Source organism: Cervus canadensis, chromosome 10 (assembly GCF_019320065.1).
Source record: "Cervus canadensis isolate Bull #8, Minnesota chromosome 10, ASM1932006v1, whole genome shotgun sequence".
Lineage (NCBI taxonomy): Eukaryota > Metazoa > Chordata > Mammalia > Artiodactyla > Cervidae > Cervus > Cervus canadensis.
The window spans coordinates 34,252,601-34,271,399 of record NC_057395.1 but is presented as its reverse complement, the minus strand read 5'-3'; the positions used below and the strand labels follow the sequence as shown (position 1 = coordinate 34,271,399).

Here is an 18,799-nt window from a genome sequence, read left to right as displayed (position 1 = left end):
TAATTTCAAAAATAAGAATAACCTGGTGAATCGAATGACTGATCATCTCTTTTCTCCTGCAAGGGCTTTGGGGAAATAACAGTGATTTCCAAGGAAAACACTGGCCACTGGATCTATGCATCCAGGTCACTGTGAAATTCTTCATAAACACCTTCAATGGCTAAACATAAATTGAAACTAGAAACACTCCAGATGAAACGGAAAATAGCAGCTTACCTGAGGGATGAGGTGGAGCAGAGCATCCCCAGAAAGTGTCCCAACAGCCAGGCCCACAAACAGCTGTAAAATGAGCCTGTAGTTCTCCTCGCAGCTGTGGAAAAGGATCAGTGTCGTCCCAAGCATGGAGCCCAGCGTAAGCAGCGTCACCGCCACAGTGCTGTAGCCATATTCTGAGTCAAAAAGAGATCAAAACCAGTCAGAGGCCCCTGGGAGTGCTTCTGCCGGTGAACATGGTAAAAGAATCCATCCTATACTACAATAGCTAGGGATATAAAATTGTTTTGTGAGTGCCATATTGGATTTAAAGTTTCAATTTGTAAGGAAACTTACTAATTTACTCCATTGTTTTGAAGTTACCCCTTGTTAAAAAAATAATCACTGTAGCAAGGAGCTAGCTTACCTCCTACCCTCAAAGAAAACAATTTCTCTTGCTTTAAACTACAAGCTTGGGACTTCCCTGGTGGTCCAATGGTTGAGAATCCGCCGTTCAGTGCAGGGGACACGGGTTCGATTGCTGGTCAGGGAACTAAGGTTCCACAAGCCACAGGGCAACTAGACAAGACAGCAAACTGTGACTGCTGAGCGCCGTGCACCCTAGAGCCCATGAACTGCAACTAGAGAAGCCCCCGCATGCTGCAACTAGAGAAAATTCTACACGCCACAATGAAGACCCAGTGCAGACAAAAAAATTAAAACTAAAAAACAAACTATAACCTTCACTGACAGGCAGTGGTAATATTTGTCATCTAACCACATTTAAACCTTTCGAAGGCAAGAAGCAATGGGACAGAAAGAGCGTACGGTCTGGGCCACTGTAGATCTGTATTTGCGGACAAAATGAGTACTTCCTTCCAAAAGGTCTCAAAATTATTTGTAATATCAAAAGTTTTTACTATTCTCTGTGACTAAAATGAGTGACTGTATTGGTAAAAACTAATCAATGAATGAATAAAGGGTGATAATATAAATTTGGACAGCCTAACTTTTCAATTATTACAATAATTTTTCTGACCCCTAAAATATATTCCATATTTCTAAGATTCTACATTTTCAAAAATATTCAGAAAGTACAGTTTTTCACAATTATTCCAACAGAAACAAACATGTGGAAGGAGAGAAGAAATAAAAGAGTAGAGGAAGAAAGGAAAGAGAAAGATTAAAACAGAAAAAAATAGCTTTCAGAGTCAAGTGTACATTATTTGGGTATAAACCATATTCAAACACCATTTTCCACTGGTTATAGATATTCAGGGAAAATACTCTGTTTCAACTTATTTAGAAATTACTAACTTGTTTGTAAACAATGAAGATAGGTCATTACCACATCAAACTATCATTTCCTTTTATAACTACAAATAAGTGACAAATTAAATTGAACAATTCAGTTATCATACTACTTAAAGCCCACTGAAGATTTTAAGAAACTACCCTCTTCAAGTTTGTTATAATTGAAGACGTTCCATCTTCATCATTCTTGTACTTTTCTGGAACGTTGACTCTCGACAGCAGATCATGTTAATAACACTAGCTAGTAAGATGATAATAGACGTGTGATGTGAAGAGGACCTTTATTAAATTATACGCACTGCCATTAAACAGAGATTGAACGTTAAAACGAAGTTGGTAGCATACTCAGAGCAGGCTAAAACTTTCACACTTTGATTTTTTTTCCCACTGTCACCACAACTCCCTGGCAGCTAAGCAATCTCTACAAATTGGTTGCTGTTCAGTGGATATACAGTTTCAGTTTTGCAAAATGAAACAGTTCTAGAGACCTGTTGCAGAGCCATGTGAAAATACTTAACACTACTAAGCTATACACTTAGAAGGATTGAGATGGTAAATGTTATGTACATTTTTACCACATTAAAAGAATAACAAGGGAGAATTCCCTGGTGGTCCAGTGGTGGAGACTCCTTGCTGCCAATGCATGGAACATGGGTTTGATGCCTGATAGGGGAACTAGGCTCCCATATGTCATGCAGTCAAAAATTAAAATAGTTCAGAATGATCATACAGCTACCTAAAGGTTTTATTTTGCTCTAATTTAATATCTATTTTATTAAAAAAAAATCCCTAGAGATAGTTCATCCAGTTTCACATCCTACTTTTCCACAAATAGACTCTAAGTGGGAACATGATTCTTCTCAACTAACCTGTAAATTAAAGACATTTGAAGTTTAATCTGAGCACCCAGCAGTCTAATCAAGTTCAAAGTTACCACACTTTTCTGGTAGGTACAAAATATCACCAAATGTCAAGAACTCACAAGGACAAATTAGGGGTTGATGTTTCCTAGGCAAAAGGCAAAGTTTCAGGTTCTTCAGTTCTTTTCCCTTTGTCCTGAGGGTGGCTTTGCTGTTGTTCAGTCACTAAGCCGAATCTGACTCTTCACAACCCCATGGACTGCAGCACACACGGCTCCTCTGTCCTCCACTATGTCCTGGAGTTTGCTCAGATTCATGTCCATTGGGTTGGCGATGCCATCCAACCATCTCATCCTCTGTCATCCCTTTCTCCTCCCGCCTTCAATCTTTCCCAGCATCCAGGTCTTTTCTAATGAGTCGGCTCTTTGTATCAGGTGGGCAAGTACTAGAGATTCAGCTTCGGCATCAGCCCTTCCAATGAATATTTGGGGTTGATTTCCCTTAGGATTGACTGGTTTGATCTCCTTGTAGTCCAAGGGACTCTCAAGAGTCTTCTCCAACACCACAATTCAAAAGCATCAATTCTTTAGTGCTCAGCCTTCTTTATGGTCCAACTGTCACATCTGTAGATGACTACTGAGCTACAGTGTGGTTTTGGAAGACAAAGGATGTTTTATTCCTTGAGAGCTTGTAAAACTTTCTAGGTCTTCTATGAGTCAGATTTCACCTGCTCTCCTGTGGTAAGAACCATCTGAAAATCATAAAATCTCTGACTTTTGTTGCCACCAGACTCTGCAGACTTACTCTAGTTCCCTATATAGTGTCATGGTGTCTTGATTGGACTCAGATTCCTTATAAATGTTACTCGTCCTTAAAACAGAACTGGACGTACTACCAATTATAATAAAATTTTAGTCAATTCCAAGCAGCTTCTTTGAATAGATCTGAAATTATTTCTGCTCAGCTATAACATTCTTTCCTGGAAGTTCAGTTGAAGACAGCTCTTAGAAGTTGAGTTTCAGCATACTGAACACTGTGTTCTTAATAACATCTTCCTGTGTCTTCCACTCTTTAACATCTTACATTCCTGCACTTTCAAAAGGCCAACATCACAAGTCTTTCTCTTTAGTTATTTGATGCAACATTTTAAATTGAGGAAAGTGATTTTTTTTTTTTTAGGTTTTTTGGTGTGTATGATTTGTATAAATTTTTCTCAGGAAGACTGTTTCCTAGAAGGATATAGAAGTCAATTTAAATGGGAATAAACTTTTTCTTGGATCTTCAGTCAAAAACCCTGTTTCTGAATGGCCTGTATGACCAGACACAGTGTCAGGGAATAGAAACAAATATGGGAGCTCCTAGGTGCCATGATCCAGTCCTGTTCATCCATTTTTGAGCCATCACTGGCCAGAAGTGTTGAATTATTTAGCTGCTCATTTTTAATGAAGTTTTTTTTTCCTCTCAGTGAATGTGAAGTCTTAAATATATAGGCCTGGCATGATGAGTCACTTGATGTAGAATCTATTATGAGTTAGAAATAAGGGCTGAACAATTCGGCTATGACGGGCATTGCAGACTATCTCAAAGAAAAAGAAAAGCAGTTCTGAAAAAAAAAATGTAACATCCTCAGATCAAAGGTAATATTTTAAATATGGTTAACTGTCATATTTTTACTATTCATCATACCTGTTCTTAGGCCGCCATTTTTTGGTCATTTTTCTGGTTTTGTTTTCCCAAACTCTCTCAACACAATTAAGTGAATGATTTCTCCACTGACTAAAGTCCCTTCTGGGATGAAGTTGTTTATGGATTCTCTATTTTGTCCAATTTTTAATCTAACAGTCCACATGCCATGTGTCCAGTTCTGCACAACATTTTATAACTACTTATGACTATAGTTTATTAAAAATAATAGGGTATTTTGGTAAGTGGTAAGAAAAACGTTTTCTCACTCTGAGATCATTTTGATGGTCCTCATATTTATGTCTTCAAAAGATCTTTATGAAGAACTCAGGTAAATAAAATGGCATTTTTATTGCAAGAAAATAAATAAACTTCAGGTGTTTTAAATTTATAGAACACACTTTTGTACATATTATCCCATTGAAATTTCACTGGTGTCTTGGAAGTCTTACAGTAAAGTTCATGTACTGTGATGATGCTATGGGTCACAGGTGAGTGTGAATTCTTTTTCTTTTCTCTTTTGGCTATACCATGCCACATGTGAGCTCTTAGTTTCCTGACTGGGGATTGAACTGACACCCTCTGCATTAGAAACATAGAGTCTTAACATCTGGACTGTCAGGGAAGTCCCAAGTGTGAACAGTGGTCCCTGCACTTCCTGGGGCTGCCACATTCAGGAGGCTCGTACCTCCCTGGCCTGGTCACTGCCAGCCCAGAGCAGCTTCTTTGGTTTACCCCAACATGCCTTCATTATTTCATGTGTGCCATGATGTGTGAAAGGATAGCAAGCCTTGTGGAATCACTGCTTTGCACGGTGCAGGGAAAGAGACAGGCTTGAGAAATATAGATTGTAGAAGATCGCAGAGCTGGCTGGGGACAGACAGCATGATTCAATTCTGCATTTCTGATCCCAACACTGATGTTCTTTCTCTTACACTATGCTATTTCTCAACTATCAACTTTTTTTTTTTTTTGCAGAGATGTTCATAGTAAGTTTTTTCAAATAGCCAAAAACTGAAAATAATCCACTTTTTCAAAGGTGAATGGTTAAGCAAAATATGGTATATTCATACCAAAGAAGCAGTTCAGTTCATTTTCTCAGTCGTGTCCAACTGTTTGCGACCCCATGGACTGCAGCATGCCAGGTTTCCTTGTCTATCACCAACTCCTAGAGTTTGCTCAAACTCATGTCCATTGAGTCGGTGATGCCATCCAAACATCTCATCCTCTGTCGTCCCCTTTTCCTCCTACCTTCAATCTTTCCCAGCATCAGGGTCTTTTCCAATGAGTTAGTTCTTTGCATCAGGTGACCAAAGTAGTGGAGATTCAGCTTCAGCATCAGTCCTTCCAATGAACATTCAGGACTGATTTCCTTTAGGATTGACTGGTTGGATCTCCTTGCTGTCCAAGGAACTCTCAAGAGTCTTCTCCAACACCACAGTTCAAAAGCATCAATTCTTCACTGTTAAGCCTTCTTTATGGTTCAATTGTCACATCCATACATGACTACTGAAAAAACCATAGCTTTGACTAAATGGTCCTTTGTTAGCAAAGTAATGTCTCTGCTTTTTAATATGCTATCTAGGTTGGTCATAGCTTTTCTTCCAAGGAGCAAGCATCTTTTATTTTCATGACTGCAATCACCATCTGCAGTGATTTTGGAGCCCCCAAATATAAAGTCTCTCACTGTTTCCATTGTTTCCCCATCTATTTGTCATGAAGTGATGGGACCGGATGCCATGATCTTCGTTTTTTGAATGTTGAGTCTTAAGCCAACTTTTTCACTCTCCTCTTTCATCAAGAGGGTCTTTAGTTCCTCTTCACTTTCTGCCATAAGGGTGGTGCCATCTGTGTATCTGAGGTTATTGATATTTCTCCCAGCAATCATGATTCCAGCTTGTGATTCATCCAGCTAGGCATTTCACATGATGTACTCTGCATATAAGTTAAATAAGCAGGGTGACAATATAGTCTTGATGTACTCCTTTCCCAATTTAGAACCAGCTCGTTGTTCCATGTCTGGTTCTAACTGTTGCGTCTTGACTTGCATACAGATTTCTCAGGAGGCAGGTAATGTGGTCTGGTATTCCCATCTTAGGAATTTTCCACAGTTTGTTGTGATCCACACAGTCAACGGCTTTGGCGTAGTCAATGAAGCAGAAGTTTTTCTAGAATTATCTTGCTTTTTTCTATGATCCAACAGATGTTGGCAATTTGACCTCTCATTCCTCTGCCTTTTATTTTCTAAATTCAGCTTGAACATCTGGAAGTTCTCAGTTCATGTACTGTTGAAGCCTGATTTAGAGAATTTTGAACATTACTTTGCTAGCATGTGAGATGAGTGCAATTGTGCGGTAGTTTGAACATTCTTTGGCATTGCCTTTCTTTGGGGTAGGAATGAAAACTGACCTTTTCCAGTCCTGTGACCACTGCTGAGTTTTCTAAATTTGCTGACATATTGAGTACAGCATTTTCACACCATCATCTTTTAGGATTTGAAATAGCTCAACTGGAATTCCATCACTTCCACTAGCTTTGTTCATAGTGATGCTTCCTAAGGCCCACTTGACTTTGCATTCCAGGATGTCTGGCTCTAGGTGAGTGATCACACCCACCATCGTGGTTACCTGGGTCATTAATACCTATTTGTATAGTTCTTCTGTGTATTCTAGCCACCTTTTCTTAATCTCTTCTGCTTCTGTTAGGTCCATACTGTTTCTATCCTTTATTGTGCCCATCTTTGTCTGAAATATTCCCTTGGTATCTCTAATTGTCTTGAAGAAATCTCTAGTCTTTCCCATTCTATTGTTTTCCTCTATTTCTTTGCATTGATTGCTTAGGAAGGCTTTCTTATCTCTCCTTACTATTCTTTGGAACTCTGCATTCAGATGGGTATATCTTTCCTTTTCTCCTTTGCCTTTCACTTCTCTTCTTTTCTCAGCTATTTGTAAGGCTTCCTCAGATAACCATTTTGCCCTTTTGCATTTCTTTTTATTGGGGATAGTTTTGATCACTGCCTCCTGTACAATGTTACAAACCTCCTTCCATAGTTTTTCAGGCACTCTGTCTATCAGATCTAATCCCTTAAATCTATTTCTTACTTCCACTGTATAATCATAAGGGATTTGATTTAGGTCATACCTGAATGGTCTAGTGGTTTTCCCTACTTTCTTCAATTTAAGTCTGCTTTCGACAATAAGTAGTTCATGATCTGAGCAACAGTCAGCTCCAGGTCTTGTTTTTGCTGACTGTTATAGATTTTCTCCATCTTCAGCTACAAAAAATACAATCAGTCTGATTTCAGTATTGACCATCTGGTGATGTCCATGTATAGTCAACTTTTGTGTTGTTGGAAGAGGGTGTTTACTATGGCCAGTGTGTTCTGTTAGCAAAACTCTTTGTCTTTGCCTTTGCCTTTGCCTTTGCCCTGGTTCTACTCAGTAATAAAAAAAAAAACCAATTTATTAATACACAAAACAATCTAGATGGATTATAAGGAAATTTTGATGAGTGGAAAAATACCCTGAATCCCAAAAGGATTTATACTGTATGATTTCATTTCTATAACATTCTTGAAATGATAAAGCTATTCAACTATGGTCTGTGATTCAACTATGGTCTATGACTGAGTCAAAGATAGGGGATAGAATTGATTTATGTAAGTTAGCTACAAAATATAAAATATTCATTGAACTGTAGTATAGCATAGGTGGTTAAAAACAAGGACTATGGGACCAAATTACCTGTGTTTGAATCCCAATTCTATCAATTACTAGCTATGTGTCTTTGGGCAAGTTATTTAACTTCCAGTTACCTGAGTTTCATCATCTCTAAAGTGAAGATAATAATAATTTATAGCTGGTAGCATTGTTGTAAGGACTCAATGAGCTGATCAAAGTAAAATGCTTAAAACAGTGCCTGGTGTATGGTATGTATCCTCCTTCATCATCATAAATCCATTGTGCGGATTGTATGCATTGTGTGCATTGGCTTTCTGAGTGAAGAGCCAGGACTTACTCTCCAGCGTGGTGGGTGCCATCTTTGCTTGTTGGTTCTGGGGCAGCTGGCAAGAACAGCTGAGCAATTGCTGAATGATTCCTGGACTCATTTGCTTAAAGTCCTCCTTAGAAATGGGTGAACGCTTGTTCTGTAGAAATATGTTCACCAACTGCCTGGCAGAGAAGCAAGTCTGTAGGAGGCAGAACATACATTGTTACCAACCTCAGCACTGGACCAAATTCACCATCAACTACCATCCTGGAGGAATCAGGACTAAACTGGAAGGGTTCAAGTCAACACATTACTATGTGTGTTTCCTTGCAAACTTCTAACCATACATAATTCTCGAGGATTGTTTTTCATCTCTAATTAAAGCAGCTGTATCTCACTTTCATTCTGAGTATTGTGTGGTAGGAGTTTTGCAAACGTTTTTCTTTCCTGAAAGGAGATGCAGATTGTTTTACAATGTGCTAAATGGTGTTCTAACCAGCAGCCTAAGCAAGCCTTAAGACTCTTGTTGGGGGCATGGCTTTGTATTATTAATGAAGTTAAAACTTTATAGGATAAACAGGAGCTCTGGAGGAATAAGATCATTGTCTTTAATATTATCTGATTTAATAAGCCTGTGTCAGCAACATGAATTTTCAAAAGCAATAAAGGTAAAGGTAATATTTTAAAAAGTGGATGCTGTGTCAACTTGCTGGTGTGTAAGCACTAAATGATATGGTGACCTATGTTCTTTGACAGCCCTTCACCACAAAAACAATTGAAATCATTGTTATTGCCTACAGATTTCACTAGTTTTTATCTACTTTTTCATATTGTATAGGGATATTTATGAAAGAAGTAGCTTAACAATAAATGAAACAGATCTCTAACAATTGCCTGAAAACATTTGTCCACTTCAGAAGTGCTAAGGGCTGACACTTTATGCATCAAAAATTACATTGAAAAGTTTTCATATGTGGATGAGAAGGGTGTGTAGTTTCACTAGCACAAATGAATGTCTTCTAGTGAAATAAGACCCCAATGCAAGAGCAGTGTGATCTGAGGTCACAGTAAGGTATCTTTAAAAAAATCAGTGATGTCCAAGGATTGGTTTGCCATGCTATAGAAAGTAGGGATTTTAAACAAAGACACATGGCTAATGAGAAAATGATGATGTTTGCTGGTTTTTCCCACATAAAAATCCTCTGGGATGATCCAAAGGGTTAAAAAGCTTTATCTTGATTGGGAGACATTTGGTTGCATGGAACAGAGCCACTTAAACCGCCAAACACCCAGAGGAGGATGTGTTAAGGTTACAGAGGATGTCTGACATGGGAAGGACAGGCACATTTTATGAGGAATTCAGTTGGAAGCTGGAAAATGAAAACCAAAGATTTTTCTCTATTTCTTCAGGGCTCTGTATTTTCTCCTTTCTGTTTCCCCCTGCAGATATCTATTTCCCTTCACAGTCTGGCCTTTTCTCTTTAATAAACACATGGCCTTCTCTCTTTAGTAAACACATGGCTTTCTCTCTTTAGTAAACACATGGCTTTCTCTCTTTAGTAAACACATGGCCAGGTACCTCCCTGGCAGTCCAGTGGTTAAGATTTCACCTCCCAATGCAGGGGGTGTAGGTTCGATCCCTGCTCGGGGAGATCAGCTCCTATATGCCCCACAGGCAAAAACAAAAAACAGAAGCAATATTGTAACAAATTCAATAAAGACTTTAAAAGTGATCCACATCCAAAAAATCTTAAAAAAAAAGTAAAAGGCCATATAAGCCCCAACCCATTCCATTTACCTGATGCGAAGAGCCGACTCACTAGAAAAGATCCTGATGCTGGGAAAGAGGGAAAGCAAAAGGAGAAGAGGGAGGCAGAGGATGAAATGGCTGGATAGCATCACTGATTCAGTGGACATGAATTTCAATGAAATTGAAATGGACATGAAATTCAATGGACACAAATTCATGAATGGACATGAACTTGGGCAAACTCTGGGAGATGGTGAGGGACAGGGAGGTCTGGGGTGCTGCAGTCCATGAGGTCGCAAAGAGTCAGACATGACTTAGTGACTGAACAGCAACGTTATTCATCGTAATAGTATGCTTGTAACTGCAAAATACTGTAAATAACTCATATGTTCATAAATAGAAGAAAGAATAAAGTATGCACACACAATATACTAATATGGAGTTATAAATAATAAAGATTGCTGTGAACTGAAAAAAAAAATTGGATTGAGTCTGCAAGTCCTGACAGATCTGATTGTCTCAGCAAGGCCATGGATGGGTTTTCTTGTTCCAATGTTATTTGATTCCATCAGTTTTGCCCCCAAGACAGGAAAGGACATCATACTGTTCAAATATGGCTGCTGGACTCAGCCCAGTGGGTGGGGAAGGCATTTCTCAGAAAGACTGGGCAAGAACTCCAAAATGTTTCTATTACAAGAAGCAACAACAGAAAGCTAAACTTGTAATTTTTTTCCCCTTTATCAAAATAATTTACACCAAAGACAATAGTCTCTTTTGCACTATTTATTAATCATGGAACAGAACCACATTATCATTAAAAATACTAGCAATGATGAAGGGAAACTAACCATAAACATCTTATGATGAATCCTTCATAATAAATATTCTTACTGAAAGATGCCTGACTGGGAAATAAAAGAGCGGAGAAATAGACATAAAGAGAATGTCATGCATCTCTCCCCAGTTCATTGTCAAGGAATTGAATAGTTTCCAGTTTTAGAACACCTTCTTGTAGAGTAAGGTTATTCTATTATAAGCTTCTATGCCCTTGATATTTACTTGATATTCCTATACTATTTAGGTTACTATTGCATTACATTTCTTCTGAAATCACTAATACAAATGTCCTTAAAGGTGATTCATTATATCCTTTAAATTTTGGCAAACTATTTTTAATAAAGAAGAAAATAGAATTAAAATTAGATGATTCAGTCAATAACCTTTAAAACAGCTTTATTCTTTAAACTAAAACTTCAATATAATTGTACACTTGTGTTGATGTCATGAGACCTTTGTGGAAACTTTAAAAACACATTCTAAAGTGTCGCTTCCTGCATTTTAGTTTTGAGAATCACTTGGAGGGCTGGTTAAAAGATAGGGTTCTGGGCTCCACAATCAGAGTGTATAATTCAGTAGATTCTGGGGTGGGACCCGAGAATTCCCATTTCCAACAATGTCCCAGGTGCTGCTGATACTGCTGGCCCAGGGACAACACCTCAAGACTGACTGGTCCAAATAATACAGGCAGGATCTTCAGATCTAGTCTCTTACTTTAGGGTCCCCTCCAGAGTCACAAAGAAAGTGAATGTTGAAACAGATAATTGAGAAAGAAGAGGTTTTGTTTATCTTGCGTAGTCATCACAGAAGATGACAGTTACTGTTCTTAGAAAATGCATGGCTTAAGCAAGTAATCCCTAAATTTTAAGAAATAACCTTCATTCTTTATGCAAATAGGGTCTCCATCAGACAAATGAGTTCCCTTCCTAAGAAGAGCTGGCCCTGAAGGAATATTTAAGGAGAACTTACAAACAAGGATTAATACAGGCATCAACTTATTTCCTTCAGTGAATACACTGTGAGTTTAAAATAATCAGCTTTAATTGATGCCCTTACTATGTAGCCTAATTAATAGAAATTTACTTTTTAAAATATATCATAGCAAAAATAGGCAATACTACCCAATCATGTATTCATAACTTACAGGAACAACAGTTACTATTGTTAGAAATGTTTACAGAATTTTTCTCTTTCAATATACAGATTTGTGCCTAATAGGAATAACAACTTATCCAAGATACAAACAAAAAGTAGTTTTATTTCTTTAAATTAATATTTATTAAACAATAGCATGGTTGTTAAGAGCACAGAATATGCTCTGGGACAACGTATGCATATATCCTCAATTTCTGTGAACTTAATCAACTACTTATTAGTTCCATGACTCAATTTCCTCATTGGTAGGATGGAATCATTTAACCTAGCCTCATACGGCTGTTGTAATAACTAAATGAAGAAATTCAGGGGAAACTCTGCAGTGTCTAACACATAGTATTAATTTACTCGTTAAATATAAGCCATTATCATGGAATATCAATTTTCCAAGATTTTAAATGATAAGAGCAGGGAAGGTTTCTATGTGTACCAGAGTCTGAAAAATGCTGAATTCAATAAGACTAAAGAATTTTATTTACTACAGGACCTCCCCAGGCGTGTTAATATGCTACAGTGCAATACATATCTCTATTTCCCAAACAGATTTGATGATAAGAATTTAAGAATTTTTAAGAATTATCACAGGACTTCCCTGGTAGTCTAGTAGTTAAGACTCTGCCCTTCCAATGGACAGGGTGTGAGTTCAATCCCTCACTGGGGAACTAAGATCCCACATGCCATGAGGCAAGGCCAAAAAGAAAGAAGTATTATCTAGATTTCCCTGGTGGCCTAGTGGTTAAGAATCTGTCTGCGGATGCATGGGACACAGGTTTGATCCTTGGTCTGGGAACTAAGATCCCACATGCCGCAGTGCAACTAGGCCTGTGGGCCACAACCACTGAATCTGCAGGCCCTAGAGCCGGTGCTCCCCAACAAGAGAAGCCACTGCAAGAAGAAGCCCGTGCACCACGACAACAGAGTAACCCCTCCTCACTGCAACTAGAGAAAGCCCTAGTGCAGCAAAAAAGACCTAGCGCAGCCAAATAGCAAACAAACAAGACAAAAACAAGTATTATCTAGTAGACTAATGAATGTACTTTGGAACACAACTTCAGGAAGTAAGAATAAGAATATATTTATAGGCCCATATACCACCTTTTCTCAAAAACCTTCTCAGTGCCACCTACTATACAAATATTTCTCTGTTGCTCACAATGCAAAGTAATCTCATCATAATCGAATCTAAATTTGAAGCATTCATTCATGATTGTTTTTGTATGTCTATATCCACCCACTATCCTGGTAGCTCCATAGGAACTGTGCCTGTTTTTGTTCAATTCTTTACCCCTAGTGCACACAATGGTGACTGATAAATGGTCGCATGTTTACTGAGTTATTCATGAATTCAGGATGAAGGAAAGAGTAATATATACCATTCTCCTAAATATTTTGGCCTCAAGTTTTAAATCTGCAGAGATATACTTGTTAAAGGAAAAATCCCTGACTACACTGTGGAAAATAGAATATTTTTACATTTAAGGAAATCTACATTACCCTTGAAGTTTTCTACAACACTTAGAGAATGTTCACAGTTGCTTCCTTTGACAGTACAATGACACAAGAGGAATAATGACAATACCTGATCCCAGGAAATTGGACCATCTTCTGATTCTGGGTCCATGGATACAGATAGATTAGGGTAGTCTCCATCATGAATTGTTAGGCTGTTTTGTTTCCTTCTAAGCTGATGGATTTTATCTTTTCTGATACAGGTACTTTTAGTCCAGAGAGTGTTGAGGAGCTTGTCTAGTTCTAGAAATTTCATACAAAATTTGGTGTCAGAATAGACAAGCCAGTTTAAGAATAATCACAATTTCACATGGCCACAGCATAGATATGTTACTAAGTAAATTTCTAAGTTCTAATGAAAAGCCAAGAAATTATTCTGAATAAGAATGAAGAACATTTATACTTCACATGGATATTGATTCCCTCACAACATCTTGCCTAAGCTTTAGAGCTGAACCATGATGAAATGGGCCATTCCATCAATGGCATGCCTTCTGGTAAGTCAGCTAATGCTTTTTCTAGGTGTCCCCTATAAAAATGAAAACAAAGGATGAAACCGAATTAATCCTTAGAAACTCTATTCCCTTTAAGCACCATACATCCTTAGTACATTAACTATGATTTTAAAGTAAAGTCAATCTAATGATATCCTCTTAAATGTTTAATGTGGAAAGAGATAGGTATTTTTTTATTTTTATTTTTCCATTCATTTTTATTAGTTGGAGGCTAATAAAAATTAGTTATTTTTATTAGTTATTAGTTGGAGGCTAATTACTTTACAATATTGTAGTGGTTTTTGCCATACATTGACATGAATCAGTCATGGATTTACATGTGTTCCCCATCCCGATCCCCTCTCCCGCCTCCCTCTCCATCCCATCCCTCTGGGTCTTCCCAGTGTACCAGCCCTGAGCACTTGTCTCATGCATCCAACCTGGGCTGGTGATCTGTTTCACCCTTGATAGTATACTTGTTTCAATGCTATTCTCTCAGAACATCCCACCCTCGCCTTCTCCCACAGAGTTCAAAGTCTGTTCTGTACATCTGTGTCTCTTTTTCTGTTTTGCATATAGGGTTATCATTACTGTCTTTTTAAATTCCATATATATGTGTTAGTATACTGTATTGGTCTTTATATTTCTGGCTTACTTCAGTCTGTATAATGGGCTCCAGTTTCATCCATCTCATTAGAACTGATGCAAACAAATTCTTTTTAATGGCTGAGTAATATTCCATTGTGTATATGTACCACAGCTTCCTTATCCATTCGTCTGCTGATGGGCATCTAGGTTGCTTCCATGTCCTGGCTATTATAAACAGTGCTTTGATGAACATTGGGGTACATGTGTCTCTTTCAGATCTGGTTTCCTCAGTGTGTATGCCCAGGAGTGGGATCGCTGGGTCATATGGCAGTTCTATTTCCAGTTTTTTAAGGAAAGAGATAGGTATTTAAAAGGAGCTGAGATTGCAGGGGCAAAATAGACCTCGTTTTCTAAGGCAGCTGTGGTATGGTTGTCAGTTTATAGATTGTAGCTTAGTTTCCCTTGCTACAATGTAGGCTTTTAAAAATTGACTGACACAGAGAATAGCTGAATAAATATAATGGTGAATTGCTTCAGATTTATTCATCTTCTTACTTATAAAAATATATTTCTGGTATTTTCTAAATGTTACCATCAGTATTAGGAAAATTACAAGCTAGAGTTGCTACAAATTTTATTTTAAATGGCCAGTTTGAAAAAAAAAATTATGAGACCCACAAAGTAATGGGAAAGTGGGACCCAGAGTCAGGGAAAAAAACAGTCAATAAATATGCCCCTGAGATTTCCCAGATGTTGGATTTAGCAGACAAAGACTTCAAAGCAGCGATCATCAGTATGTTCAAGGAACTAAAGAAAATAATATTTGAGAAATTAAAGGAATGTATAAGAACAGTAAACTAACCAATAGCAACTTTTAATCAGGAGATCAAAATTATATAAAGTCTAAATAGAAATTCTGGACTAGAAGAATAGAATAAGTGAAATGAAAAATTCACAGCAGCATATTGGGATGGCAGAAGAAACAATTACTGAATTGAAGATAAATTAATAGAAATAATCTACTCTGAAGAACAGAAAGAGAAAAAAGAACAAGTCTCAGAGAGCTATGGGAAACAGCAAATACACTGACCTATATGCAATGGCAGTCACTTGGAGAGGAGAGAGAGAAAGAAGTAGAAGAAAATATTGAAGAAAATAACAGGTAAAAACATTCTCAATTTGATGTAAAACCTTGATATACATGTTCAATAAGTTCATCAGACATCAAATAGGATAAATATGAAAAACAAGTCAAATACAAAAATATATCTTGAAAGTAGTAATGGAAAACTGACTCATCACATACAAAGGAGCATCAATACAATTAACAGTTAACTTATCATCTTAGCAATGGAGGCCAGAAAGTAGTGGAATAAGATATTCAAAATACTGAGAGAAATAACTGTCAATTAAGAATTTAATGCCCAGCAAAACAACTCTTCAAAAACAAAGGTGAAATAAAATTATTCCCAGATAAACAATGAATGGTGAATTTATTGACAGCAGACCTGTCTTACAAGAAAGACTAAGTGAAGTTATTTAGACTAAAAAGAAATGACCAGAATGGTAAAGAGTCCACAGGAAGAAATGAAGAATACTAGAAATGTAAATATATGGATTCATATAAAAGACTATAATATATACTTTTTATCATATGTTCTCTAAACTCAATGAGGAAACACTACAAGGTTTTCTTTCAAGGTCAAAAACATGATAAAGGTTCATTCTCAAAATATCCACCATTTTTATATTGGGGTTATTAACTAGTATAATCAGGTAACAAAGAAAATAGAGACACAAGAATTGAAAAAGAAGAGGCATACTATATCTATTTGGTGATGGTATAATTATATATCTGAAAACTCTAAATAATTAGGGCAAAAATAAAATGAAAGATTTAATCATGGAGTGAGTTACAAAATTAATCTAAAAAAGTCACTAACTTTCATATGGATAAAAAAAACCAGTTAGAAGTTGTAATGAAAGAGAGGATCCCAGTTGAGAGATACAAAAAGAAAGTTAAATGCCTAGGTATAAATGTACCAGGAAATGTCTAAAACCTGTGTGAGGGAAATGATAAAACACTCCACAAAATAGACATGTGAACATGAACAAATAGGAAGACATACTGTAGGATTTAAAAATGTAACATCTTGTAAATATCATTTCTAAGTTATTTTGTAAATTTTTCACAATTAGAATGGTCTTATCACAAGGTTTTTATTCCCCAGAATTTAAGTTAGGTGATATCTGTCTATAAGAATGAACAAGCCTGGAAAACCCTGAAAAGAAGAGCAATGAAGAAGGCTAGATCTGCCAGAAATTAAAATATACTATAAAGCTGATACACATAAAACAGTACAGTCCTGGCACATTTCTCCAACAAAAAAAAATTGCCACAAAATATAGTAGAGGGGAAGGGCATGACACCTTGAAAAAAGCTCCAATGACATATTAACAATTCACATTTTATAGACCTTATTTAGATCCTCATTCAATTAAAAATGAAAATATTTTTTTAGAGCTGAAAAATATGAACATTATAGAATCATTCACTTTTTCAGTTGTGATACTGCTAATAGATGTTTTTTTTTTTTAAAAAAAAAAGCCTTCTCTTCTAGAGATTCATACAGAAATACCAACAGGTTGATGATTTGCTTCAAAATAATCAAGTAATGAGCACTGAAGAATTGATGCTTTTGAACTGTGGTATTGGAGAAGACTCTTGAGAGTCCCTTGGACTGCAAGGAGATCAAATCAGTGAATTCTAAAGGAAATCAATCCTGAATATTCATTTGAAGGACTGATGCTGAAGTTGAACCTCCAGTACTTTGGCCACCTGATGCAGAGAGCCAACTCATTAGAAAAGACCTGATGCTAAGAAGGATTGAAGGCAGGAGAAGAGGATGACAGAGGACAAGATGGCTGGAGGGCATCACCAACTCAATGGACATGAGTTGGAGCAAGATCCAGGAGACGGTGAAGGACAGTGAAGCCTGGCATGCCAGAGTCTGTGGGGTCGCAAAGAGTCGGATGAGCAACTGAACAACAATCAAGTAACGGGAGAGAATGGAGGCACATATAAAATAAGATTATCCAGATTGCTGTTGCTTGTTGAGGCAGGGACTGTGAACATGGGAGTTCATTGTTTTATTATTTCTACTTTTATTTATATTTGACAATCTCTATAATAAAAACATTAAAAAAAAACCATGTAAAAATAGCATACTTTTGTTCCTCCTACTCCAAAATGCAATCAGTGTCAATAGGGCCCTAGCTCAGAGGCAGCTCTTAGAAAAATGCCTCAGGGCCTCTGGAATAAGCATCTAATTATACTGAGATGGGAGGGAATTCTGAGTTCTCAAATGCAAACAGGACTGCTTTGTGCCCAAATGAGTGATACTGAACATCTCTCACAAACATTGTGTGGGTTTTTTATCCCAGGTCCATGATGGTTTCATATGCAGACAGCTCGCCTTGATCTTACAGTACTGCTTGCCTCTAACCATCTTCTGTACTCCAGTGATTGAGCCTTCAAGTGGCACAAAGTTTTATTTGAAAAGTGGAGTAATTGCATTCCTTTGGTTGACATGGAAACTGTCCTGCTAAAACTCAATCACCCAAAATCTGAATTTCGTAATTCCTGTTTCCTATATCAAAATCATTCTCAGCACAGCATGCTTTCCCCTGGTCTCTGTCCTAGTGATGACAGGTAGGTAACACAACTGACTGATACTTCAGCTTTCATCTTAATAAAGATTCTCTTCCTTTCTTTCTTTTTTAATTAGTCTATTTTTAATTGAAGGATAATTGCTTTACAATATTGTATTGGTTTCTGCCATACATCATCATGAATCAACCATATGTATACATATGTCCCCACCCTCTTGAGCCTCTCTCCCACCTCCCATCCCATCCCACCTCTCCAGGTTGTCACAGAGCACTGGTTTGAGCTCCCTGGGTCATATAGCAAATTCCCACTGGCTGCCTATTTTACATATGGTAATATATATGTTTCCATGCTACTTTCTCCATTTGTCCATCCTCTCTGTCCCCCTCTGTGTTCACAAGTCAAAGCAAGAGTCCTCAACCTTCAGGATCTAATGCCTGAGGTGGAGCTGAGGTAATAATAATAGAAATAAAGTGTAGAACAGATGTAATGCCCTTGAATTATCCTTACACCATCCCCCTCCCCTGGTTCGTGGAAAAACTCTCTTCCACGAAACAGTGCCTGGTGCCAGAAAGGTTGGGGACTGTTGGCTTAAAGCACATAAAATGAATTACAGAAAAACACATCTGTCATTCAACTGGTTATACAAACAAGTCAGGGAAAGTTCTGCGCAAATTTGGATGACTCCTAGCTCTTGATCCCTTTCAGAGTTGGAAGATTTATCTAGATCATGAGTGTGCTGCTGGCGTCTTGGAAA

General features: G+C 37.4%; 1 protein-coding gene across 3 annotated transcripts in view; it reads right to left on the bottom strand.

The window, feature by feature from the left end:
• The window catches only part of SLC39A12 (solute carrier family 39 member 12), a 95,565-nt gene that overhangs the window by 57,399 nt on the left and 19,367 nt on the right, over positions 1-18,799 (bottom strand). For all 3 annotated transcript variants that reach the window (XM_043480361.1, XM_043480359.1, XM_043480360.1), the window contains exons 5-7: positions 13,361-13,533; positions 8,067-8,238; positions 217-389 (exon numbers count right to left, since the gene is read on the bottom strand). In XM_043480361.1, coding sequence (XP_043336296.1) covers positions 217-389; positions 8,067-8,238; positions 13,361-13,533 — 518 coding nt within the window. The remainder of the gene's footprint in view (positions 1-216; positions 390-8,066; positions 8,239-13,360; positions 13,534-18,799) is intronic.